The following is a 20558-nucleotide window of genomic DNA, read 5'->3' on the forward strand; positions in this document are numbered from 1 at the left end:
GCCCCAGAAAGCCTGTTCAGCAAGACTGAGGAAATATCTGATGATTCGTGATAATCGTAAGAAATAGATATCACGCATTTACTAAGTCCCAGGATTATTATCACAAATAAATAATCTTATTTAATTCTCCTACCTACCCTGGGTGATAAATCACACCTTCCGCCATCTGTTTCACAGATGAGGAAACAGGCTCAGACAGGGTGGAGATCTGCCCTGGGTCACACAGCTTGACAGTGAATATGCGGGAACCCAAAATGATTGGATTCAGATAAGCAGGGGTGGGGAGAGAGAGCAGCCCAGAAAGGGAGGTGGCAGGAGCAAAGGAAGCAGCGTCTGGTGTCCCCTGGACAATGGCCACTTGTCCTGGGTGGGGAGGAAGTTGGTGCCCGGGAGATGGGGCAGTCAGGCCAGACAGTTGGAGGAGGGTTTCCAGTGTCAGCTGAGGGGTGGGGCAAGGGTGTGGGTGGAGGTGGAGAGTCGAGGTTCCAGAGCAGGGGAGTGACAGGTGCTAAATAAAATTCTCTGGTGACCTAGTAGGAAGCCTGAACTGGAAGGCGGGTAGGCAGGAAGCTGCTAGAATCCAGGGCTAGGTCCCTGGGGGCGCCTGCCCCTCCCATCTAGACATAAAGGGCCTTGGTTTTGGCAGAAGAGCCAGAGTGACTTCACAGGCCCTACAGACAAAGGAAGAGGCCCGGCTAACCAGGTCACTGTTCTCTGAACCCCCAGGGGCTGCTATCCTCGGCAGGATGTTCAGAGCACATGCTGGGGCTCCCTCCGCCCCTTTCCTACAGGCTGCTTTCTCTGGGGAAGTCATTCTTAACTGGGGTGGATCTGCCTCACAGGGGACATTGGACAATGAATGAGATATATTTGGTTGTCATATCTGGGTGTGTATGTGTGTGTAGCATCTACTTGGGTAGAGACCAGGGATGCTGTTGAACATCCTACCATGGACAGGACAGCTCCCAAGACAAGGAATTATCCAGCCCCAAATGTCAATAGTTCTGAGGCTGAGAAAGCCTGCCCTGGGGCAATCAGCAAATTCCCACATCCGTTTGCTCTCTTGTGGGGGAGTCAAGAAGGGAACACTAGTATTCCTATAATAGAGGAGGAAACAGAGTCTTGGAGGGAGGAAGGGACTTGTCCGGGGATGTGCAGCAAGTTCCTTCATTCAACAAATAATCACTGAGCACCTACTTAATACCAGGCTATTCTAGTAACAGAACTGAGACCAGGACTCATTCATTTCTTTATTCAATCATCCACAAACATTTACTGCACTGGCTGCTGGGGATGTAGAGTGATGAATCAGACTCAGCCCTTGACCTCTCAGAGCTCACAGTCTAGCGAGAGAGACAGCCATGCAGACATTAATAAGACAGCAAGACCAGGAAAGCCCAGGGCTACTTGGAGAAATCCAAGAAGGCATTTCAGAGGAAGTGTTTATAAACTAAGATGTGAAAGAGAGTAGGAGTTAGTTCTCAAAGACTGAGGTTTGTGTCGAGGGTTTTCTCACTTGTGCAAAAGTAAGAAAAGTGTGCAGGAGAGGGAATATGGCTCATGTAAGACCTGAAGATGGTTCCGTGTGTCTGGGTGTGATATAGAGGGAGAAGGAGAGACTGGCAGGGCCCAGATCTCACAGTGCCTTGATATATAAGGTTTAACTGCCTGGATTGCTTTGCTGAGCTGTGATGGGGGTGAGGCAGGTGGCAGCTGAGATAAATCAGCTCCTGAGACCATCTGCCTGACGGGCTTCCCTGGGTCAGGGGAGGGGTCAGGACCCTTGGCCGGGCTTCTTGCTTCCTTGAGTTATGCCGCTTCACCCATGTGTGGCCCTCATGCTGCTGGGTCCCACTATGAAGGTCCCTCCAAGGCTGGGAGCACACAGAGATCCCCCCCACCCCTACCCCAGGAGGTTAGTCCAGAGCCCTACCCAGTCAGCTGGAAAATGGGCCCTTCCCCCAACTACTGCCTGCTTTGTCAATGAGGGCACAGATCCAGACTAAAGGGTACTAGGAGGTATCCCTTCATCTTTGTGAAAGTGGTCATGATGCATCAGAGGCAGCCTTCAGTCACCTAGAGGGGAGCCCCATCCCTGTCCAGCACTCACACCCTCAGTGATTGTCCTCAGTCCTTCTCCATTTGTACTTGGAGGCCAATCATGAGCATCCTGGGATGCTTCTTTGTGTATATCGTTCTCAATGCCAGGGATTGTCTGGGGTCACCTCTAGGCCGCATCCTCCCCGAGTGGGAAAGCCTTCAGTTTTCAGTGCTCAGTGCAAACACCATCTGCTCAGTGTTCCCCTGGCTCCTTCCCTGACCCACCCAGAGCTTCCTGTTGCCTCTTGGGCTCCCATGGCCCCATGTAAGTCCCTCATCATGGCCGTTTTCCCATGGACTGTTAGGGTCTGTTGTCCCATCTGTCTCTCCTGAATGTGCCTCAAAGGACTTTCAATGTTTGTAGACTGAACGAATGAATCCAGACAGGTGCAAAGAGCTCTGACTGCTGTGTGACCTGGGAAAATCAGTGAGCCTCTCTGAGCCTCAGCCTCCCCAGCAGCCTTCCTGGGTTGGTGGTATGAGGCCAGAGAATGCGTGGTAGGCTTAGTAGGGAAGGGCACACCCTTTGGGTCTGATGGTTCTGGTTCAAATCTTGGTTGCACCATTTACCAGGTTATGACCATGACCAGTTCCTAACAGTTGTGTGCCTCAGTTTCCTCATCTAAAATATAGTAATAGTGTCTACCTCTTAGGGACTAGTCCCCTCTACAACCTCGTCTCCTCTCTATAGGACATTGCATCTGACTCAACACATAGGCTCCCTGCTGCCAATAGGTTCGACTCTGATGCCCTGGTGGGTTGTGTAATGTTGAAGGTGTTGATCTCAGAGCCCCAGGGTCTACTGACTCTACTAGAAATCCATTTCAGACTTCCTCCCCTCTCAGCCAACCTCCCGTGACCTTCTTTAGTCCATTCTCATCCCAGCGGATGACCTTGCTTCCTACCTTACTGGGAAAGTCAAAGCTATCAGAACAGAATTCCCACGAGCTCCCACCACCTGCCCCTCTGCTTCGGCGCTCATGTATTCTCCCTTCTCTGGGCTCCCAGCAGAGGCTGGGGTGGACCCTACACCCGACGGCACTCCAGCAACTCTCTCTCATTCATCCTCAGTTCTACCTTTTTCTATTGCATCTTTTCTGTGCCCCCCCTCCCCCCACATGCTGTGCTTAGTCGCTCAGTCATGTCTGAGTCTTTTCAACCCCGTGGACTGTAGCCCGCCAGGCTCCTCTGTCCATGGGGATTCTCCAGGCAAGAATACTGGAGTGGGTTGCCATGCCCTCCTCCAGGGGATCTTCCCAACCCAGGAATTAAACCAGGGTCTGCTGCTTTGCAGGTGGATTCTTTACCAGCTGAGCCACCAGGGAAGCCCTCCCACCCCCAAACATGCTATCATTTCTTCTATCTTAAACAAACAGCTGCTGCCACATTCTCTCTCCTTCCCATAAATAAAACTCTTTGAAAGCGCTGTCTCCACTTCCTCTCCCATTCTCTCTTGGATGGCCTCCAATCAGGATTTGCCTCCATCGCTCCACCAGAGCGGCTCCTGTCAAGGCCATCAAGACCAAGAGAACAGTCAGTGCTGATCTTCCCACACTTGGTGTTGCAGCCTGGCCACCACCAGCCACTCCCCCTCCTCGAAACACTTTCTCCACTTGGCCTCCAGGATGGACCAGGTCTCCCTCCTATTCTCTGGCTGTTCCTTCTCAGTTTTCTTGACTAGGTCCCCTTCCTGTCCTTGGCTTCTAGGAGGGCCCCAGGGCTCCAACTGTTAGCATGGTCCTCTCTCTTTTCTTTCTACCCTCAACTCACCTCCTAGGTGATCTCATCCTGGCTCATTCGGTACCGTCCACATGTGGACACCACTGGCCCAGACCCTCCTCCTTGGCCTGGACACCCTTGGCCCAGACCGCATATGTGTCATTTCCACTGCCTTCTCCACATCTGCACTGAGACATCTGATTGGCATCACGAGCCTCACATGCTTACAACTCCATCTTCCCAGTCACCTCAGCCAAAATCGTTATAGTCTTCCTTATCGGTTTTCTCTTTCTCACATCTGAGATCCAATGCATTAGAAAATCCTGTTGGCTCTCTGTTCAATATGGATCCTAAATCCAGTCACGTCTTGCCATGTGCAGTGTTATCACCCTGCTTCAGGCCAGCATCACCTCTCACCTGGATTACTGCAATAGTCTCCTAACCTCTACCCCTTACTCCTGCAGTCTATTGTCAACTCAGCAGCCAGAGGCATCCTTTAAAAACTTAAAAGCTCATCTTACTTCATGTTACCGTCCCAAACCCTCAAGGACTCCCATCTCACTCAGCATAAAATTGAAAGTTTTCACCTGGGCCCACAGGCCCTCATGGTCCGCTACTGCTAGCTCCACTGTCCTTCTCACTTGTTCCACTCCAGCCACACTGGTCTCCTTACTCTGCCCTGAACATGCCCGGCATGCTCCTGCCTCAGAACCTTTGCACTCGCTAGTCCCACTGCCAGGAGCACTCTTCCCAGGGTATCTACATGGCTCACTCTTCGTCCTTCAGGTCTTTACTCCCTCCTTCTCCGGGAGGTCTTCTGACTGAATCCCCTACCAAACGTTTTTTCCTGCCTCAACATCTGCTAGCCCCCTTCCTTATCTTTTATCACTATCTAATAAACTATGTGTTTTACTTATTTAATTTTATTTTCTTTCTCTCTCACACCCTAGGATGTAACTGAGATGCACGAGGGTAGGAAGTTTTGCCTGTTTCGTTCACTGCTTTATCTTCAGTACCTAGAACAGTGCCTGGTGTGAGGTAGGTGATCTCTTCTGTACTCATAGAGTGAATGAGTGAACAGCTCACAGCCTCAGTCTCTTCATCTAGAGAATGGGCACACTAGTAGAACCAACCTCCTGGAGTTGTATCAATATAAAGATTCCCTGGGTTGAGTTACTGCAGGTGCCCAGCACAGGCCCCGGAACATAGTAGGTGCTCATTAAGGCACCCTTCCCATCCCTCTGCCCTGCCCCCATGCTGTGTGTGTAGAGCAGGGGGCTGGACTGGGCAGTGGCCCATCTAGCTCCGACCTGTGATGATCCTTGCCTCTTCCTGGGCCCTCTGGTGAGTGGCAGGAAGGGCCTTACCTGGGTGGATGTCTTGAAACAGGGACTTCCAGATGGTGTACTGCAGGGGGCCTGTGTACTTGGAGGTTGGGAAATCTTCATAGGTTAGGTTGGTCTCGTGGATTTTCCCTTTGAGCCTGGAAAGGGAGCAAGAGAGCAGACCACATTGGGGGCTAGATTCCTGTCCCAGCACCTTCAGGGTCGCTGGCATAGGGCGAGGCCATGAGTGGGAAGTCTGCCATACCCAGACTCAAGTGCTTGCTTCTACCACTTCCTAATTCTCTAGCTATCACCGTCAGTTTCTTTATCTTTAAAATGGGTACTATGATAACACCTGCCTCCTAGGCTTGTGAGCACTGTGCGGCTTAATGCATGTAAAACACTTAGCACGGTGTGTGCCTCATGGTCAACACAATACATGACATCAGCTATCAGTACTGGTCATTGAAAGTAAAAGTCAAGGTCACTCAGTCGTGTCCAACTCTTTGCGACTCCATAGACTATATAGTCCATGGAATTCTCCAGTGGGTGGCCTTTTCCTTCTGTAGGGGATCTTCCCAACCCAGGGATCGAACCCAGATCTCCCGCATTGCAGGCGGATTCTTTACCAGCTGAGCCACAAGGGAAAACCAACAATTAAGTGTTATTATTATTTTATTTATTTGTTATTTTGGGGTGGCCATGCTACGCAGCATGCAGGATCTTAGTTCCCCAGCCAGGGATCGAATCTATGACCCCTGAAGTGGGAGTGTGGAGTTTTCACCACTGGACCACCAGGGAAGTCCCAAGTATTATTATTAAAGGTAGCCATGGAACCAGAGAGACCTGGGCTTGAATCCTGGCTCCCCCATGTACTAGATGAAGGGCTTTGGCCAGTTGCTCCAGTTTCTCTGTGCCTCAGTTTCTACATGTGTGAAATAGGTATGACAGTAGTAACGACCTCCAAGGGGCTAGTTGGGTTATAAAAAAAAAAAGATATTATAATAAATAGTATAAAATGTATATTTATAACATAAATCACACAAAATAAGTAATATCCCATAGGATTATAAATATTATGTATAAAATAGCGTGCGTACACAAAGCCTTCACCCCAGGCTATGGCACAGAGCAGATGTCCTGTGTGTTTGATGGAGATCTGAATGAATGATTTCTCTGCTAACCACCCCTCCGTCCTACAGGGCCTGGGGAGGAGTGACCCATCTGGAGAAGACGCTGGGGCAGCAGGCACTCACCGTTCGGACAGCGAGGCCATGCCGGCCAGGAAGGTGTGCCGGTCGGTTTCGGCCAGCCGCTCTTGCAGGATCTGCGCCCCCTCCTGCACCTTGCGCAGCTGCTGGCTGTAGCGCTGGACTTTCTGCTCGATGTCGGTCAGCGTGCGAGCTGTGTCCGCCTCCAGCTCCTCCAGCATGGCCTTCTGCCGCTCCCGCAGCAGCCGGTGCAGCCGCTCGAACGCCTCCCCGATGGTGGTCCGCAGGCTTTTGGTGGAAGACTGTGGACACAGTCATTGGGGGTTAGTCAGGGAGAATGGATGGGGTGATCCTTGTGTGAGAGGAGGAGACCGAGGGTCTTGGCACTCAGAGAGGAAAGGGCGGGAAAGGTATGTTCAGTGAGGAAATGGCAAAAAGCATGGTGGCAGAAGAGAGCTGGCCTGATCAAGGACAACAAATAGTCTCCGTTAGGAAACAAATGAAGTGGTCCACGCGAGACAATGAGGCTTGAGCTAGAGGAGCAGCAGATGGACATGGCTTGAAAGGCATCTGTAGGGGGAGCCTCGGTGGCCCTGGTGACCAACTGGCTGGCTGTAGGGGTAAAGGAGAGACAGGTGTGAGGATGATGTCTGGATTTCTGGCTTGGGGACGGGAGGGATGAGGAAGTGGGCCGGAGATGTGGCTGGATGGGCAGGGAGCAGATGCTGAGCTCAGTCTAGGAGACAGTGAAATTTTTATTTTTTTAAAAACATCACTCATGCAGCCTAAGCAAAGATGCCAAGGAGATCACAGATGTCAGAGAGCTTTATAAATGGCAATGTACTGGGCAAAGTTTCAGGGTCACTCACCCTGTCCCAGAACCCCCAGACCCTCTTGCTAGGGAACAAGAGTTGTGGGTTAAAGCCATTGTCACAGAAAGACAAGCATGGACTTGATTGATTCTCTCTGTCCCCAAGGGTACTGCCAGGCCCAGGAAGGGATTGAGTGGTAAAAGGCATAGCTTTGGTGCCCAAGGGCACTGGGTCTCCCGCTGTGGCAACTTTAGTTGCCTGATATCTCTGAACCTTGGTTTTCTTATCTGGGAAGAGGGTTACACAATGACACTGCAGGGCTACAGTAAGTGAGGGGAGATTCACAAAGCGCATGACATTGTTTGAGGTGCAGCCCCAGAGCCTGGTTATTTAAACACTGGAACAGGCACATCCCAGAAGTCTTCGTTGAGAGATGGCTGCTGAGCTGGGGCCTGAAGGGTGAGCAGGATGTCGGTTGGGGGTGGAGGCGGGGAACGGGCAGAGGGGACAGCAAGAGGCAAGATGACACAGGGTACAAAAGTGCTGCTCAGCGGCAGCAGCGTGTGGGGCCTGCCTCTGCAATTTGACTTTGTGGGATTCTGACTGGGAGTTCACAGAGTCAGAGACCCCGCTGTGTTCAGTGCCCAGGGCTCTGTGGGAAGCTCCACAAAGGCTCAATTAGGGCCTGTTCCCTCCCGGTCGTGGCTGTGGGCCGGCAGGAAGAGCTGCTGGCAGTGGGCCAGCCTCTCTGCGCATGCCCACCCAGCTTGCCAGGCAGACAAAGAGGGTGGTGAAGGGAGAGGCTGGGGATGAAGGGCCAGGCTGCCTGTGGCCCCTTGGAGCCCCCTCACCCAGGGAAGGCAAGGTTCCTGCAGCAGCAGGTCATGGTGGGCAAGATGGGGCATGCCCGCCCTGGACCATCTGCTGCTGCCTCCAAAGAACCCTAAATCTCATGGCCAGCCCTTCTGGCTCCTCCTCGGCCAGTCCGCAGCAGCATTTGGCCCAAGGGCCAGCCTCTACTAATCGAGAATTCTGGTTTACCTCCCACCTCTGTGGCTGCTCCCTCCCTGCCATCCCTGTTCCTGAGGACTCATCCAGTCCTGGCTCCTTTTGTTCATATATGACATGCCCTCCCTCATCTTCAACTCCCACTGCTCTGAGTCTGCTTTCCAGATCCATCCATCTTGAAGGCCTTACATGTCTCCTGAGTGCCACATCCATCTTTCCACCTGCCTCCTCCACACATGCCCATGGGTTCCACCAACTCACTGGTTTAACGTGTCAACTACACCTAATCTTTGCCAACAAACTTGCTGCCAGAGTGATCCTTCTAAAGTGCAAACTGGGTCACAGTCAGTCTTGTGTTCAGGAACATCTCTTGGCGCCTTGATGACTAGTACAGCACTAAATTCCTTAGTCTGGAATTCAAAGTCCTCCCTCTAATCTCACTTACCACTCTAGCGCCATTGCACTGTAAGTCTACCGACCTAGAGTGGACCCCTCCCCCAGCAAATGCTTTATTCAACTGGCAAACTCCTACTCATCCTGTAAGACCCAGACCAAAAGCTCCCTTCTCTGGGATACCTTCCCTAAATTTTGCAGCCAGTTAAACAGACTAAATGTTCCCACAGCATTTTGTAAATATTCTTAATATGCTGCCGCATGTTTTATGTGGCTTCCCAGCTAGTGAACGAACCCCTCCTGGGTAGGAATGACATCTTTCTTAACCCTGCACTCCTTGTGCCCATCCCAGGGCCTGGCACAAGGTTGATGGTCAGAACCTGCTTGAATGGTGAAGGAGGGAAGGGTCTGGCCCAAGACTGATCTGCAGAGGTGGGTGCAGACTCCATCATCTTTCTTGGTCGGGGCCCAGTGTCTCCAACACAAGAGGAGGGAAAGAAACTGGGAGAGGGCAGCTCAGAAGTGAAACATCAGAGTGACAGCCGCCCCAGGAGCCCTAAGTATGTCCCTGATGGGTTCTCTAGGCCTCCCCGGCTTGCAGACCACAGAGCCAGAGATCTTGCTGAGGACAACCCAGCATGAGGCTGGGATATGCCCTATGATCTGACAGAATTAGACAGTAAGCTCTCAATTAGCTACTTACTAGCCATGGGGCCTCAGGCATGTCCCGCAATCTCTCTATGCCTCAGTCTCCTTGCTATTAAAATGGAGACAACAATTCCTACTTCAAAAGGTGTGTTTTTTTTCTCACTCATTTGTTCTACAACTATTTATCATTGTGGCAGCAGGCATAATTGAAGGCACAATTGTGGAAGGAGGAGATTGAAGGCAGGAGAAGGGGACGACAGAGGATGAGATGGTCGGATGGCATCACTGACTCAATGGACATGAGTTTGAGCAAACTCCAGGAGCTGGTGATGGACAGAGAAGCCTGGCGTGTCGCAGTCCATAGGGTTTCAAAGAGTCGGACACGAATGAGTGACTGAACTGAACTGATTTATTGTGTGCTAGACAGTGTATAGGTTCTGGGGAATCCTGTGGTCATGGAGGTGACGTTCTGTGCAGTTCAGCAGGACAATGGGTGGGGAACACAATTCCCAGCACAGAGAAAGATTCAGCTAAACTGGTGTGCCCCATTTACTCTAGTTTTTTCTAGGACAGAGCCAGGCCCACCCCACCCCCAATCCCTTCAGTGCCTCGACTGGGAAAGCAGCCCCCACCTCAGCCCACCACATCCCTGGGAACACACTGGGGCTTGGAGGAGCTGGGGCTGTTTCAGAAAAATACCCTGCCAAGAATGCGTCACTCGGTCAGGGCCGACCAAGGAAAACATTGGGCCCAGGGAGGGAGATCAGACAGGCCCTCAAGCCGGGCCACTAGAGGGGCAGGCGCCACAAGAAAGCCGAGCCGAGTCAGGCACCAGGTGAAATATGACCTCCAAAGCATCCATAGGCATTTCTTGTATAAACACCCCAGTCCAGACAGGAAGCAGGGCTGGGGGAACTGGAGGGGAAGGTGGCCCCACAGGACCCCCCAGAGGTAGACAGATGGACAGGAAGGCAGGGGAGGAAGAGGTCAGTGGAGAAAAACAATGGGGGGGGGGGTGGTGGTTGGAGAGAAGAACAGAATGCTGGAAAAAACAGATTATAATATTCCCCTCTCACCCAAACAGAGGCTTCTATTTTCTTCTCTTCACCTGAGAGGTACCGGATCCCCATGCAGGTGGGGAAACTGAGGCTGTGAGAAGCAAAGATGCCAGAGTTCTGGGTCTGTTTCTCATCTGTTGTCCACTAAGGGTCCTGCCTGGAGGCACTCCAGAATGTTCTCTGAAGAAATGTCTGTCATGACCTCCCTGAGACCCCACAGTGGGTTGGCAGCCAAGCTGGGGCACAAGTCTGGATCTCCAATGGCCTCTCCAGTGACCTCTGGAGGCCCAGAACATTCCTAAGGCTCGGCTCCAGCTGCTGCTGGCAGCGGCATCTCTGCAAATGGAGTGCTATGCTGTGAGTGCTAAGTCACTTCAGTCGTGTCCGACTCTGTGCGACTCCATGGACTGTAGCCTGCCACACTCCTCTGTCCATGGGGTTCTCCAGGCAAGGACACTGCAGTGGGTTGCCACGCCCTCCTCCAAGGGATCTTCCTGACCCAGGGATTGAACTCACATCTCTTTTGTCTCCTGCACTGGCAGGCAGGTTCTTTACCACTGAGCTACCAGGACAGTGAAATCACCCAAGAGCTTAGCAGCCAGAAGGACAGCGGACAGCAAAGCAAGCCTTGCTCAGTTAGAGAGATATCTGTGGAGGACTTGGAAGGAGCCCCTTGGAAGTGTGCTAGGATCCAGAATAGCATGGCTGGACAGAGCCTGGCAGAGTCCCTGCTGCACAGATGGGAAAATTAAGAGTGCAGAAAAGTATGCAGTTTACCAAAAGACACACAGCATGGAGTGCCTGGATCAGAACCCACAGCCTTCCTCTCAGGTCAAGGAAAAACACTTTTCTTTTCAGACCATCGTATTCAAAGCCTGCAGGGTTTGCCCCTACTCTTTATATCTTCATGGTTCGAGTTTCAGACAGGAGATTATACCAGGGCTGAGCCACAGATCATCAGGAGGACTTGAAGGGAACACTCTCTCCAAGAGATTGGAGGGATTGCTAACTTAAAATGGGTGTGTTTAATAACAGGAGAGGAAAAAGAGACTAGGTACCTTCTTCCAGTCCCATAGGACATCAGGCTTTTCCTAGAGGGTCCCTGATCCCATCTCAAATTTCACCCAAAGCAGGGAGCGAGGATCCTATCCTTAACCCCGGGCACCAGCCCAAATCCTTTCTTTCCGTGAAGTGGGAGAAGGTCCCTGCCCCTTTACCTTTGCAGAAGCCCGAGCCTCCGCCCTCCCACACTCTTCTCAACTGGAACCTGGGCCCTCGAAACCCCACCCCCGCAGCAGGCTCGAGTCCCCGCCCTTGAAGTGCCCAACTGGCCCCGCCTCCACGAAGCCCCGCCCCCACCTTCGCCAGCCCCGCCCCCACCTCCAGGCCGGGCTCACCTTGGTCTCTGCCAGCTGTCGCTTGAGCAGCTGCAGCGCTTCCGTGTGCTCCCGCTCACTGTCCTGAAGGGCCTGAAGCTGCTCCTTCAGCTCCCTCTGGAACACAGACAAGACAGGAATCGCGGAGCAGGCCAGAGCCAGCCCGGTATTTCCTGGTAACGGTGATGCAGAGCCCAGGCCTGACTGCTGCCGGCGCTGGAAGCTATCCTGGCCCCGTGCCTCCCCTGCCCCAGCACCCTCCTCCTGTCACAGTTCAACAACCACGAAGTCCTGTAGAGTCTGTCTCCCAAGTATCTCCAGAGTCTGTTCCCATCTTTCATCTGAAGTTTTGCAACAGCCTCCACTCAGGCCATCCTAGGAGCTTCTGGTCCCCCAGTCTCCAATCCACCTCCACATACTTTCTGACCCCCTGATGGTCAAGACTCCTTGCTTAGAATGCTCTGGCAGGAACCAAGTCCATACCACTGTCCAGGGCTGTGACTAACTCCCCACATCCTCTGAGCACTTCCAGTGGGCTAGGCACTATTCTCAGACCTTAGCTTGTATGGGGTCATCTAATCCTCTCAGTAACCCTGAAGCAGGCATTGTTATTATCTCCATTTTCCAATGGAGAAACTGGTACAGATAGGCCAAAAAACTGGCCCCCAAACTTACAGCTAAGAATGGAAGGGTAGTGCCAGAATTGGAACTCAGGAAGCCTAGTTCTGGAGACCATGATCATGACACCAGGTGTCAATTTTCTTCAGTAATGAACAACAACAAAAATCCATGATAGACAACATGTCAAAATTTTAAAGGACAGGATCATTATGACTAATTTTTCCTTTGCCTCTGGTTCCAATATGGCTCAGTAAGTCATGGCTAGTCATCTTGTCTCTATTTACAAATCTGATATTTTGTTCATCATGCAGTTTTTTGGACATTAATTTTGATTTTTAAAAATTTCATTACGAATTATTCCTCTTGATTACTGAGTTTGGGGGCACCTGCTTCAGCTTTGTGCCTGAAGCAAGTGTCTAAGTGCCCTCATGCCCGTCCCACGGCTGTCTCCACCATCCTTCCCCCATCACTCTCAGCCAGCCAAAGCGGTCTTCTTCCTGTTCCTCACTCTGGGCTTGCTTCAACCCTGTGCCTGCACTTGCTGCTTCCTCTGCCTGGTGCACTTCACTCTCAGGTATCCTCCCCTGATTCCCCTGTAGCATTAACATAACAACTCAGATGCTGCCTCCTCTGAGAGGTCTTGCCTCACCAGCCCATGCACAGTAGTATTCCTTCCATCCTCCATCACATCCTATTTTGTGGTCTCCATGATCTTGCTTATTTATCTGACAGTGTGTTTACTGTTCCTCTTCTCCACTGGAATGTGAGTTTTAGGAAGGCAAGAATCTTGACTGACATGTTCATTGTTCTATCCTCAGCACTTAGAATAGTGCCCAGCACACAGTAGGGCCTCAATAATTATTTGTCAAATGAATGAATGGGGCACAGAGATGGATGGCTCCCAGTTCATGTGTGTGCTAAGTTGCTTCAGTCATGTCCTACTCTGTGTGAACCTATGCACTGCAGCCTGCCAGGCTCCTCTGTCCATGGGATTCTCCAGGCAAGAATACTAAAGTGGGTTGCCATGCCCTCCTCCAGGGGATCTTCCTGACCCAAGGATCGAACTTGTGTCTCTTATGTCTACCTGCATTGACAGGTGTGTTCTTTACCACTAGCACCACTTGGGAAGCCCTGGCTTCCAGTACTTCTGGACATTTAGTCCATGGTATCACAGCTGGTTGTTCTCCTGGCTGTCCTTCATCCATCCCCATGCAGGGCAGGCCTACCCTACCATTTTCTATCTCCCCTGCACCCAACAATGGCCTGGCATTGAAATGGGGCTCAAAGAAATTTTCTCTGGGAGTGAATCTCCATGGAAACAGCCTCTGGCCCCGGCTCTCTAGTCAGCCTGAGGTGTGAGTGGTGCCAGGGAGCTGACTTACCTGCTCACCCCCACCTCCTGTTCTCCTGTCTCATCAGAGCAGGGGGAGCCCTTGAAAACATCTAATCCAACTAATTTTACAGGCTAGATAGCAACGTGAGAAAATGGTCACAATGACATGCTAAGGGAAGCATGTAGAAAACAAAATGATCTGTGCTTACTATCCCTTATTCACTCAACAAATATTTATTGAGCAATTATGATGTACCAGGCAGTGTGAGGCACTGGGGACACAGCAGAGAACCAGACAGACATAGTCCCTACTGATAGGGATCTTCCAGTCTAGTGGGGAAGACAGATAATATTGTTGTTTAGTTACTAAGTCATGTCTGACTCTTTTGTGACCCCATGGACTGTAGCCCTCCAAGCTCCTCTGTCCATGGGCTTTCCCAGGCAGGAATACTGAAGTGGGTTGCCATTTCCTTCTCTAGGGGATCTTCCCAACCCAGGAATTGAACCTGCATCTCCTGCATTGGTAGGCAGATTCTTTACCACTGAGCCACCAGGGAAACCTTCAGATAGTTATCCATTATGGTCTATGCCATGGACAGAGGAGCCTAGCGGGCTATGGTCCATAGGGTCACAAACAGTCAGACATGACTGAAGCAGCTTAGCATGCATACATGGTCTATGCTCTAAAGCCGCGTAGGATGGGTGATGAATTTAGTAGGGAAAATAAAGCCGCGTAGGATGGGTGATGAATTTAGTAGGGTGTCAGAGAAGGCTTCCCTGTGGAGGGCACACCTCAGATGACAAGTGAAGGATGAAGAGGACCCAGCCTTGAAAATACAAGTTAGATAGAAAACTCAGAATAGCTAGTTTTATGGGAGAAGAGAGCTTGCACAGACATAATAACTGGAACTCCAGTACCATCTCAGGCCATAAGGCAACCAGAAAGATGGATACGACAGGCCAAAACCAGTGAAACAGAAGGAAGAAGCAGCCTGGGTCCCTGATGGGGTAGCCACCCCATCACTGCACTCAGGGATGTGCTAGGAAGCTTGCCCTCTGGAAAAAAGATAAATAGACTCAGTTTATAGTGCTGGCCAATTTCCATGGTGTAAAGACTCCCTCAAAGCCAATTTCAAGCTCTCCATGTGAGGTCATCAGATGCAGAGCTGAGACAAAATTTGCAGTTAGTTCTCAGGAACCAGAGCAAGTTGGCCCTGGCACACCATTGCCTGGGCTCCTTTTCTATAGACCTGTTTTATGTGGAAGAGAAATACACCCTCATCTAATTTCAGTTACTTTGGGCAACTCTCTATTACTAACAGTTGGAAGTCATTCCTCATAGATTCTCATGCATCTGAGCCACTGGAATAGATAGATCACATTCACCTAAGAATACAGAATGACTGCTCCCCCCTGACGGCCTCGGGTCTGTCCAGCTTTGGACAGTCTGCTTGAGATGCAGAGTTTGAGGAGATGAACCAAATGCTACAACTCTCTCCCTTGGTTGCCCTCATAGACCCAACCACTCAGGCAGTTCTTCAGATTCTCTGAGAAAACTGCCCTGGAGGCCACGTTCTTCACATTGCTCAGGGCACCCCAGGGACATGGCCAAATTCCTCCCTGCTTTCAGGGTCAGGGAATAACAGGATCCCGGGAGCAATGGAACACTCATTCGTCCGTTCCGCAAACATGTGCTGAATGAGGCCTCCTTGGGCCCCACATGCTGCTGTGTCAACGACAGGGAGAAGGATGGGGGTGAGTCCCAACCCATAATGCTTCAGGAGGTATGTAGATGGACTGGGTGGGTCGGGGGGAGACAGGGACAGAGACATTTACATCACAGTGAAAGCTGGAATAGTGGTATGGGACCCCAAAACTGCCCTTCCTCTCATGTTCCCCATTTCTGTGCAGGGCACACCCCCTATACCTGCTGCCACCCAAGCCAGAAATCTAGGAGTCACCCTTGACACGGCCCAGCCACCAATCCAATCAGTCATCGGGCTAGCCCTGGAATTTGTCCTCTCCTCTCTATACCCACTGCCCCGGTTCAGTTTTTATCACTTCTTTTCTGGACCATGGCTCCAGGCTCCTCCCTGCCTCACAGAGCAGCTGAGATGACGGTTCTCCAGGATGGATGTGTTCCTGCATCTCCTCCCCCAGGTCCCTCTGCAGGATTTCCACATTGTCTGGGAAGAAGAGGGCTTCCCAGGTGGCTCAGTCGTAAAGAATCCATCTGCCAATGCAGGAGCTGCAGGAGACACCAGTTCAATCCCTGGGTCAGGAAGGTCTCCTGGAGTAGGAAATGGCAACCCCCTCCAGTATTCTTGCCTGCAAAATTCCATGGACAGAGGAGCCTGGCGGGCTATTGTCCGTGGAGTTTTAAAGAGTTGGACATGGCTGAGTGACTGAGCACACACATATGCTGGGGAAAAGGGCACCAAGTCTGAATGTGGCATTCAAGACCCTTCAGTATTGGCCCCAGATTTCTTCTCCAGCCTTTTCTCTTCATCCAGACCTAACGTTCAATGCAGTAACTGCTAGTCACACGTGGCTATTTAAATTCAAATGAAATAAAATTGAAATTCAGTTCCTCAGCTGTACTGAGTTGAACCATAAAGAAGGCTGAAAACCAAAGAATTGATGCTTTTGAACTGTGGTGCTGGAGAAGACTCTTGAGAGTCCCTTGGACTGCAAGGAAATCAAATCAGTCAATCCTAAAGGAAAGCAACCTTGAATATTCATTGGAAGGACTGATGCTGATGCTCCAATCCTTTGGCCACCTGATGGGAAGAGCCAACTCATTGGAAAAGACCCTGATGCTGGGCAAGATTGAAGGCAGGAGGAGAAGGGGATGACAGAAGATGAGATGGTTGAATGGCATCACTAACTCAATGGACATGAGTTTGAGCAAGCTCCGGGAGTTGGTGATGGACAGGGAAGCCTTGTGTGCTGCAGTCCATGAAGTTGCAAAGAGTTGGACATGGCTGAGCAACTGAACAACAGCTGTACTAGGGTGAACATTTCAAGTGCTCAACAGCCACAGGTGACGGGTGGCTACAGTATCAGAGGGTGCAGATGCAGGACACTTCCATTATTCCAGAAAGTTCTACTGGACAGTGCTGCTCTAGATGCATGAAGCAACTTGCAGTGCCCTCCACCAGGCCTTTATACATGCTGTTCCCTCTGTCTGGAAGGCTCAGCTACATGGTTTTTCTCTACTTGTTAGACTAGTGCTTATCTCGGAAGACCTAGATCAGACCTCACCTCCACTGAGAATCCATATCTCAGCTCCATTCTGTCCAGACAATCCCCTGTGAGCAGAGCCTTCCCTCACGCTATCTGGCACATGCTGCATCTTAACAGCAAGGTTACCTGTCAGTCTTCCCCATGAGGTATAGGCTCTTAGGCCAGGGACTGAAAGATTTTCACACCCTCAGTACCTAGGAGAGGGCCAGGCACAGAGTTTACATCCTGAATCTGCCCTGGAGAAAGGCTGGGCTGGGTCAGGGCTCACCTCTGAAAGGGTGGGCGGAGTCCCCAGGCCGGCAGCTCTCAGGTGGGCTACAGATCCCGAGGGAACAGCTAAGTTAGGAAAAACAAAACGCAGAACCCACAGAGCAGGACTAGGAGGCAGCCTGGGCTCTGTTACTCACCCTGTCTTCCCTCCTTCTAGGCCTGGGATCAGACCTGACCCCCTGGGTTAGAAGACTGGCTTTGTCATCCATTAGCTGTGTGATCTTGGGCAGGGACCCTAACCTCTCGGGGCCCCAGTCCCTCATCTGAGAAATGGGGAAAACAATATCTCCTAGGGTTGGAAGGGTGAAATGAGATAATGGTAAGAAGTGTTTAGCCTTACAGTGGAGGGACTGGGTGCTTGGGAGACAGGGGGCCACCATGTCCCATGTGAGGTTCCTGGGTCACTTCTCCATGTCCCTGTGGTTTGCTGTGTCAGGCCCCTCCTTTCCTCCTCACATGGCCAGAATGGAAAGGGGCCCCAGGGACCATCTAGTCCAGCCATCTGGATTTCTAGAACAGGGAACTGAAGTCCAAGAAAAAGGGACTGAGTGGCCCATGGCCACACAGCTTGACAGAGAACCAACTGGGAAATCTCCTCCCAGCAGATGTCAGACAGGAAACAGGAAGCTGTTGATAAACTCCTAAGTGATAGAGCTAACTGTGAGGAAGGACACTGACCCTCCCGGAGGCTCAGAACCGGGTCTGGAGGTGGTTCGGTTTAGGTTTGAATTTCACAGGCAGCGTGTCACTTAATTCTCACAACAACCTCATGAGATTAGTGCCTTTGACACCCCAGTCTCTCAGAGGGGGAAACAGAGTCTCAGAGAGGTCAGGCAGTATGCCAAAGGTGACAGAGCTTGTAAGAATCAGGAGTGGGGATCCGAGTGACTCCAAAATCCATGTTGGAAACTACTCGGTCCCTCTGTCAGCAATACAGTAATCACGTCTGGGCACTCACAGTCAGGCTTTGGGCCAGCCACTCCAGGGGGCTGGGGGGCTGCAGACAGCCCTTGCCCTTGAGAGTTTGCAGTTAGTAGGAGAGGCAGAAATAGAAACAGGTAGACTGCAAGGGAGAACAGGATAAACGTGGAGGGAACACCTAGGAACCCAGCAGTGTTGGTGACTCCCTCCCACCCCAGTTGCCAAATCTATCAAGTACAGCTAATGACAGTGCCGGCTCTGTGGTTGTTGTGAGGATTAGGTGACTTAATGCAGGACCTGTCCAGAGGCCCAGGAAGTGCTCAGTCACTCGTAGTTGTCATTAACATCACAATAATTATAATTGTATGTGAAATAGGCAGTTTCTTAGAGAGGGTATATTTCTGACGTAAAGATCTGGGAAGATGGATGGATGGCTGGGCAGGGTCCCTTCTAGTCTCCAGGGTGGGGCCAGAGCATTCCAGGTGGAGAGAACTGGTTGGGTAGAGGCACTCCTGGTGTGTGCAGGAAGTGAGGGGCAGTTGGGGGTGGCTGGAGCCAGGTATGTGGGTGGAGTCCCCAGCTGGAAAGGCCAGTGGGGCCGGCTGGGATGAGGGCAGCAGTGGGGTGGGGCGGAGTTGGCCTTGGAGGTCAGCCTGGGGGAGCTGGACTCTGCAGGCCCCATCGACGCTGGGGCAGAACAGGAATGGGGGTGGGGAGATGCCCTCCCGAGGGCAGAGCTGCTGGAGAGGGGGCAGAGTCAGGGCTAGTGCTGACGTAAGCACACAATTATGCAAATATGTCAGCGGAGAGACTCTGGGGCTCCTGCGTGCACAGAGAGGCCAGGCCTGGGGCAGCAGCTGAGGGGGAGGACAGACAGCTAGGGCTCACAGGCCCCCAAGGCCAGACCTCCCTGACTGCAAGGCCGTCCCTCCTCCAGCCCAGAGGATAAAGCTGCTGCCAGAAGCCATCTCCACCGGCTTCAGGGACCCTCTCACCCCTGTCACCGTTCTGCCCGGTGGTAACAGCATGAACTTGGGTGTCAGAAAAACCTGGGCTCAAATCCTGGCTGCATGCCCTTGGGTCGATCACGTCTTCCCCTCTCAGAGCCTTATCTATAAAATGAGGACCAGAGCCACTTGGCGGGGGACGTGATGAGGATAAAATGAGACCCTTGAAAGGGCCCAGCGTGGCGTGGCTCACTATAGGTACTCAAAACCCCTTGTGCTCAAGACTCCTCCTCTCCTCCGCACCCAGTACTGCCTTCTCTTCCCTCCTCTGGCCCAAAGCTGCCCCAGATCTTCACATAGGCAAACTGAACTTGCCTCTTCTCTCCCTTCCCCCAGATCCCTCTTCTACTTGCAGACCCCTGATGCTCCTGTTTCTTCTGTCAGCCCGAACCCTGATGCAGCTTCTCGGCCTCTGAGCCTGCGCTGTCCACTTTGAGCCTCACGGTCTCTGGCAGGGCAGCACCGTGTGACTGTGCCCCCTCCTCCAGGCTGCCTACCAGGCGCACCCACATGCCGCCCCTTAAGGCACACTGCCCAGGCCAACCTTGCCTACTCTAGTCTGTTCCTAGTTCCCCCACATCTCCAGGATCAAGTCTACTCTCCTTGGGTAGGGGTGGTGCATTCAAGCCCCTTTCCCACCCTTCCCCCTCCAGTCACAATGAACCACCGGCTCACCTTCATGCCTGTCCCTGGCTGACTCAGATCATCATCTGAGTCCAAGTTCTGGCTTCAGCAACATGTACTGGTTGCATGACCTTAGGCACAACCTCTGAGCCTCAGTTTCCTCATATGAAAAATGGGGCAATGAGACCTATCTCCTAGGGCTGCTGTGAGAGTGAAATGAGAATAGGTGTCTGCCCCTGGCACTCTGCACATGGGACCACGGGTGTTGTTTTTCCCTCTGTAACGTCTCCTCTCTCTGCTCTCAAGACCCAGTTGTCAGCTGGGGAACCTGGTCAGTCCTCAGTTGTGGCCTCAGGAGCCTAGGACATGACCCTGCAGCTTATGGGCCTGTCTCCCAAGAACCACAGCAGGGCCAAGCTTGTCTTGCTCTCTCCTGGGCCCAGGACCTGGCCCTCAGTGAGCCAGCAGAGGAGTATCAACTGAGTAAGGTACTGACTAAATCTCTGAATCCCAGAAGGACACCATCTCCACATCCTGACAACCACCCCCCGTGTTCAAACAGAATTCAAGGTCCAGAAAGTAAATGACGCTGTGAAAACAGCACTGGGCTGAGATTCCAGGGAGCTGGGCTCTGGACCAAACTTGGGCAAGTCAGTTTCCCCATTTGCACAGTGGGGAGAGGATGGAAGCGGATGGTTTCTGAGGCCTCATTTGGATGTTCCCTGAGGCAGTTAGGGTGGTGTTGGTGAGGGGGAAGAATTCTGAGTCAGACAGACCAGAGTCTGACCCAGCTATGCCTCCTACTTGCAGCATGATCTTGGGCAAGTTACTGAGCCTCTCAGCCTCATCGTCTTGATCTGTGAAATGGGGCTGATCCTAGTCCTAC

At 51.9% G+C, this 20558-nt stretch overlaps 1 protein-coding gene across 2 annotated transcripts in view; it reads right to left on the reverse strand.

Moving 5' to 3' along the window:
* TRIM62 (tripartite motif containing 62) overlaps positions 1-20558 on the reverse strand; it is a 36401-nt gene that overhangs the window by 9104 nt on the left and 6739 nt on the right. For both annotated transcript variants that reach the window (XM_061148496.1, XM_061148498.1), the window contains 3 exons: positions 11672-11767; positions 6401-6657; positions 5187-5302 (listed from right to left, as the gene is read on the reverse strand). In XM_061148496.1, coding sequence (XP_061004479.1) covers positions 5187-5302; positions 6401-6657; positions 11672-11767 — 469 coding nt within the window. The remainder of the gene's footprint in view (positions 1-5186; positions 5303-6400; positions 6658-11671; positions 11768-20558) is intronic.

This window comes from Dama dama, chromosome 8 (genome assembly GCF_033118175.1).
Source record: "Dama dama isolate Ldn47 chromosome 8, ASM3311817v1, whole genome shotgun sequence".
NCBI lineage: Eukaryota > Metazoa > Chordata > Mammalia > Artiodactyla > Cervidae > Dama > Dama dama.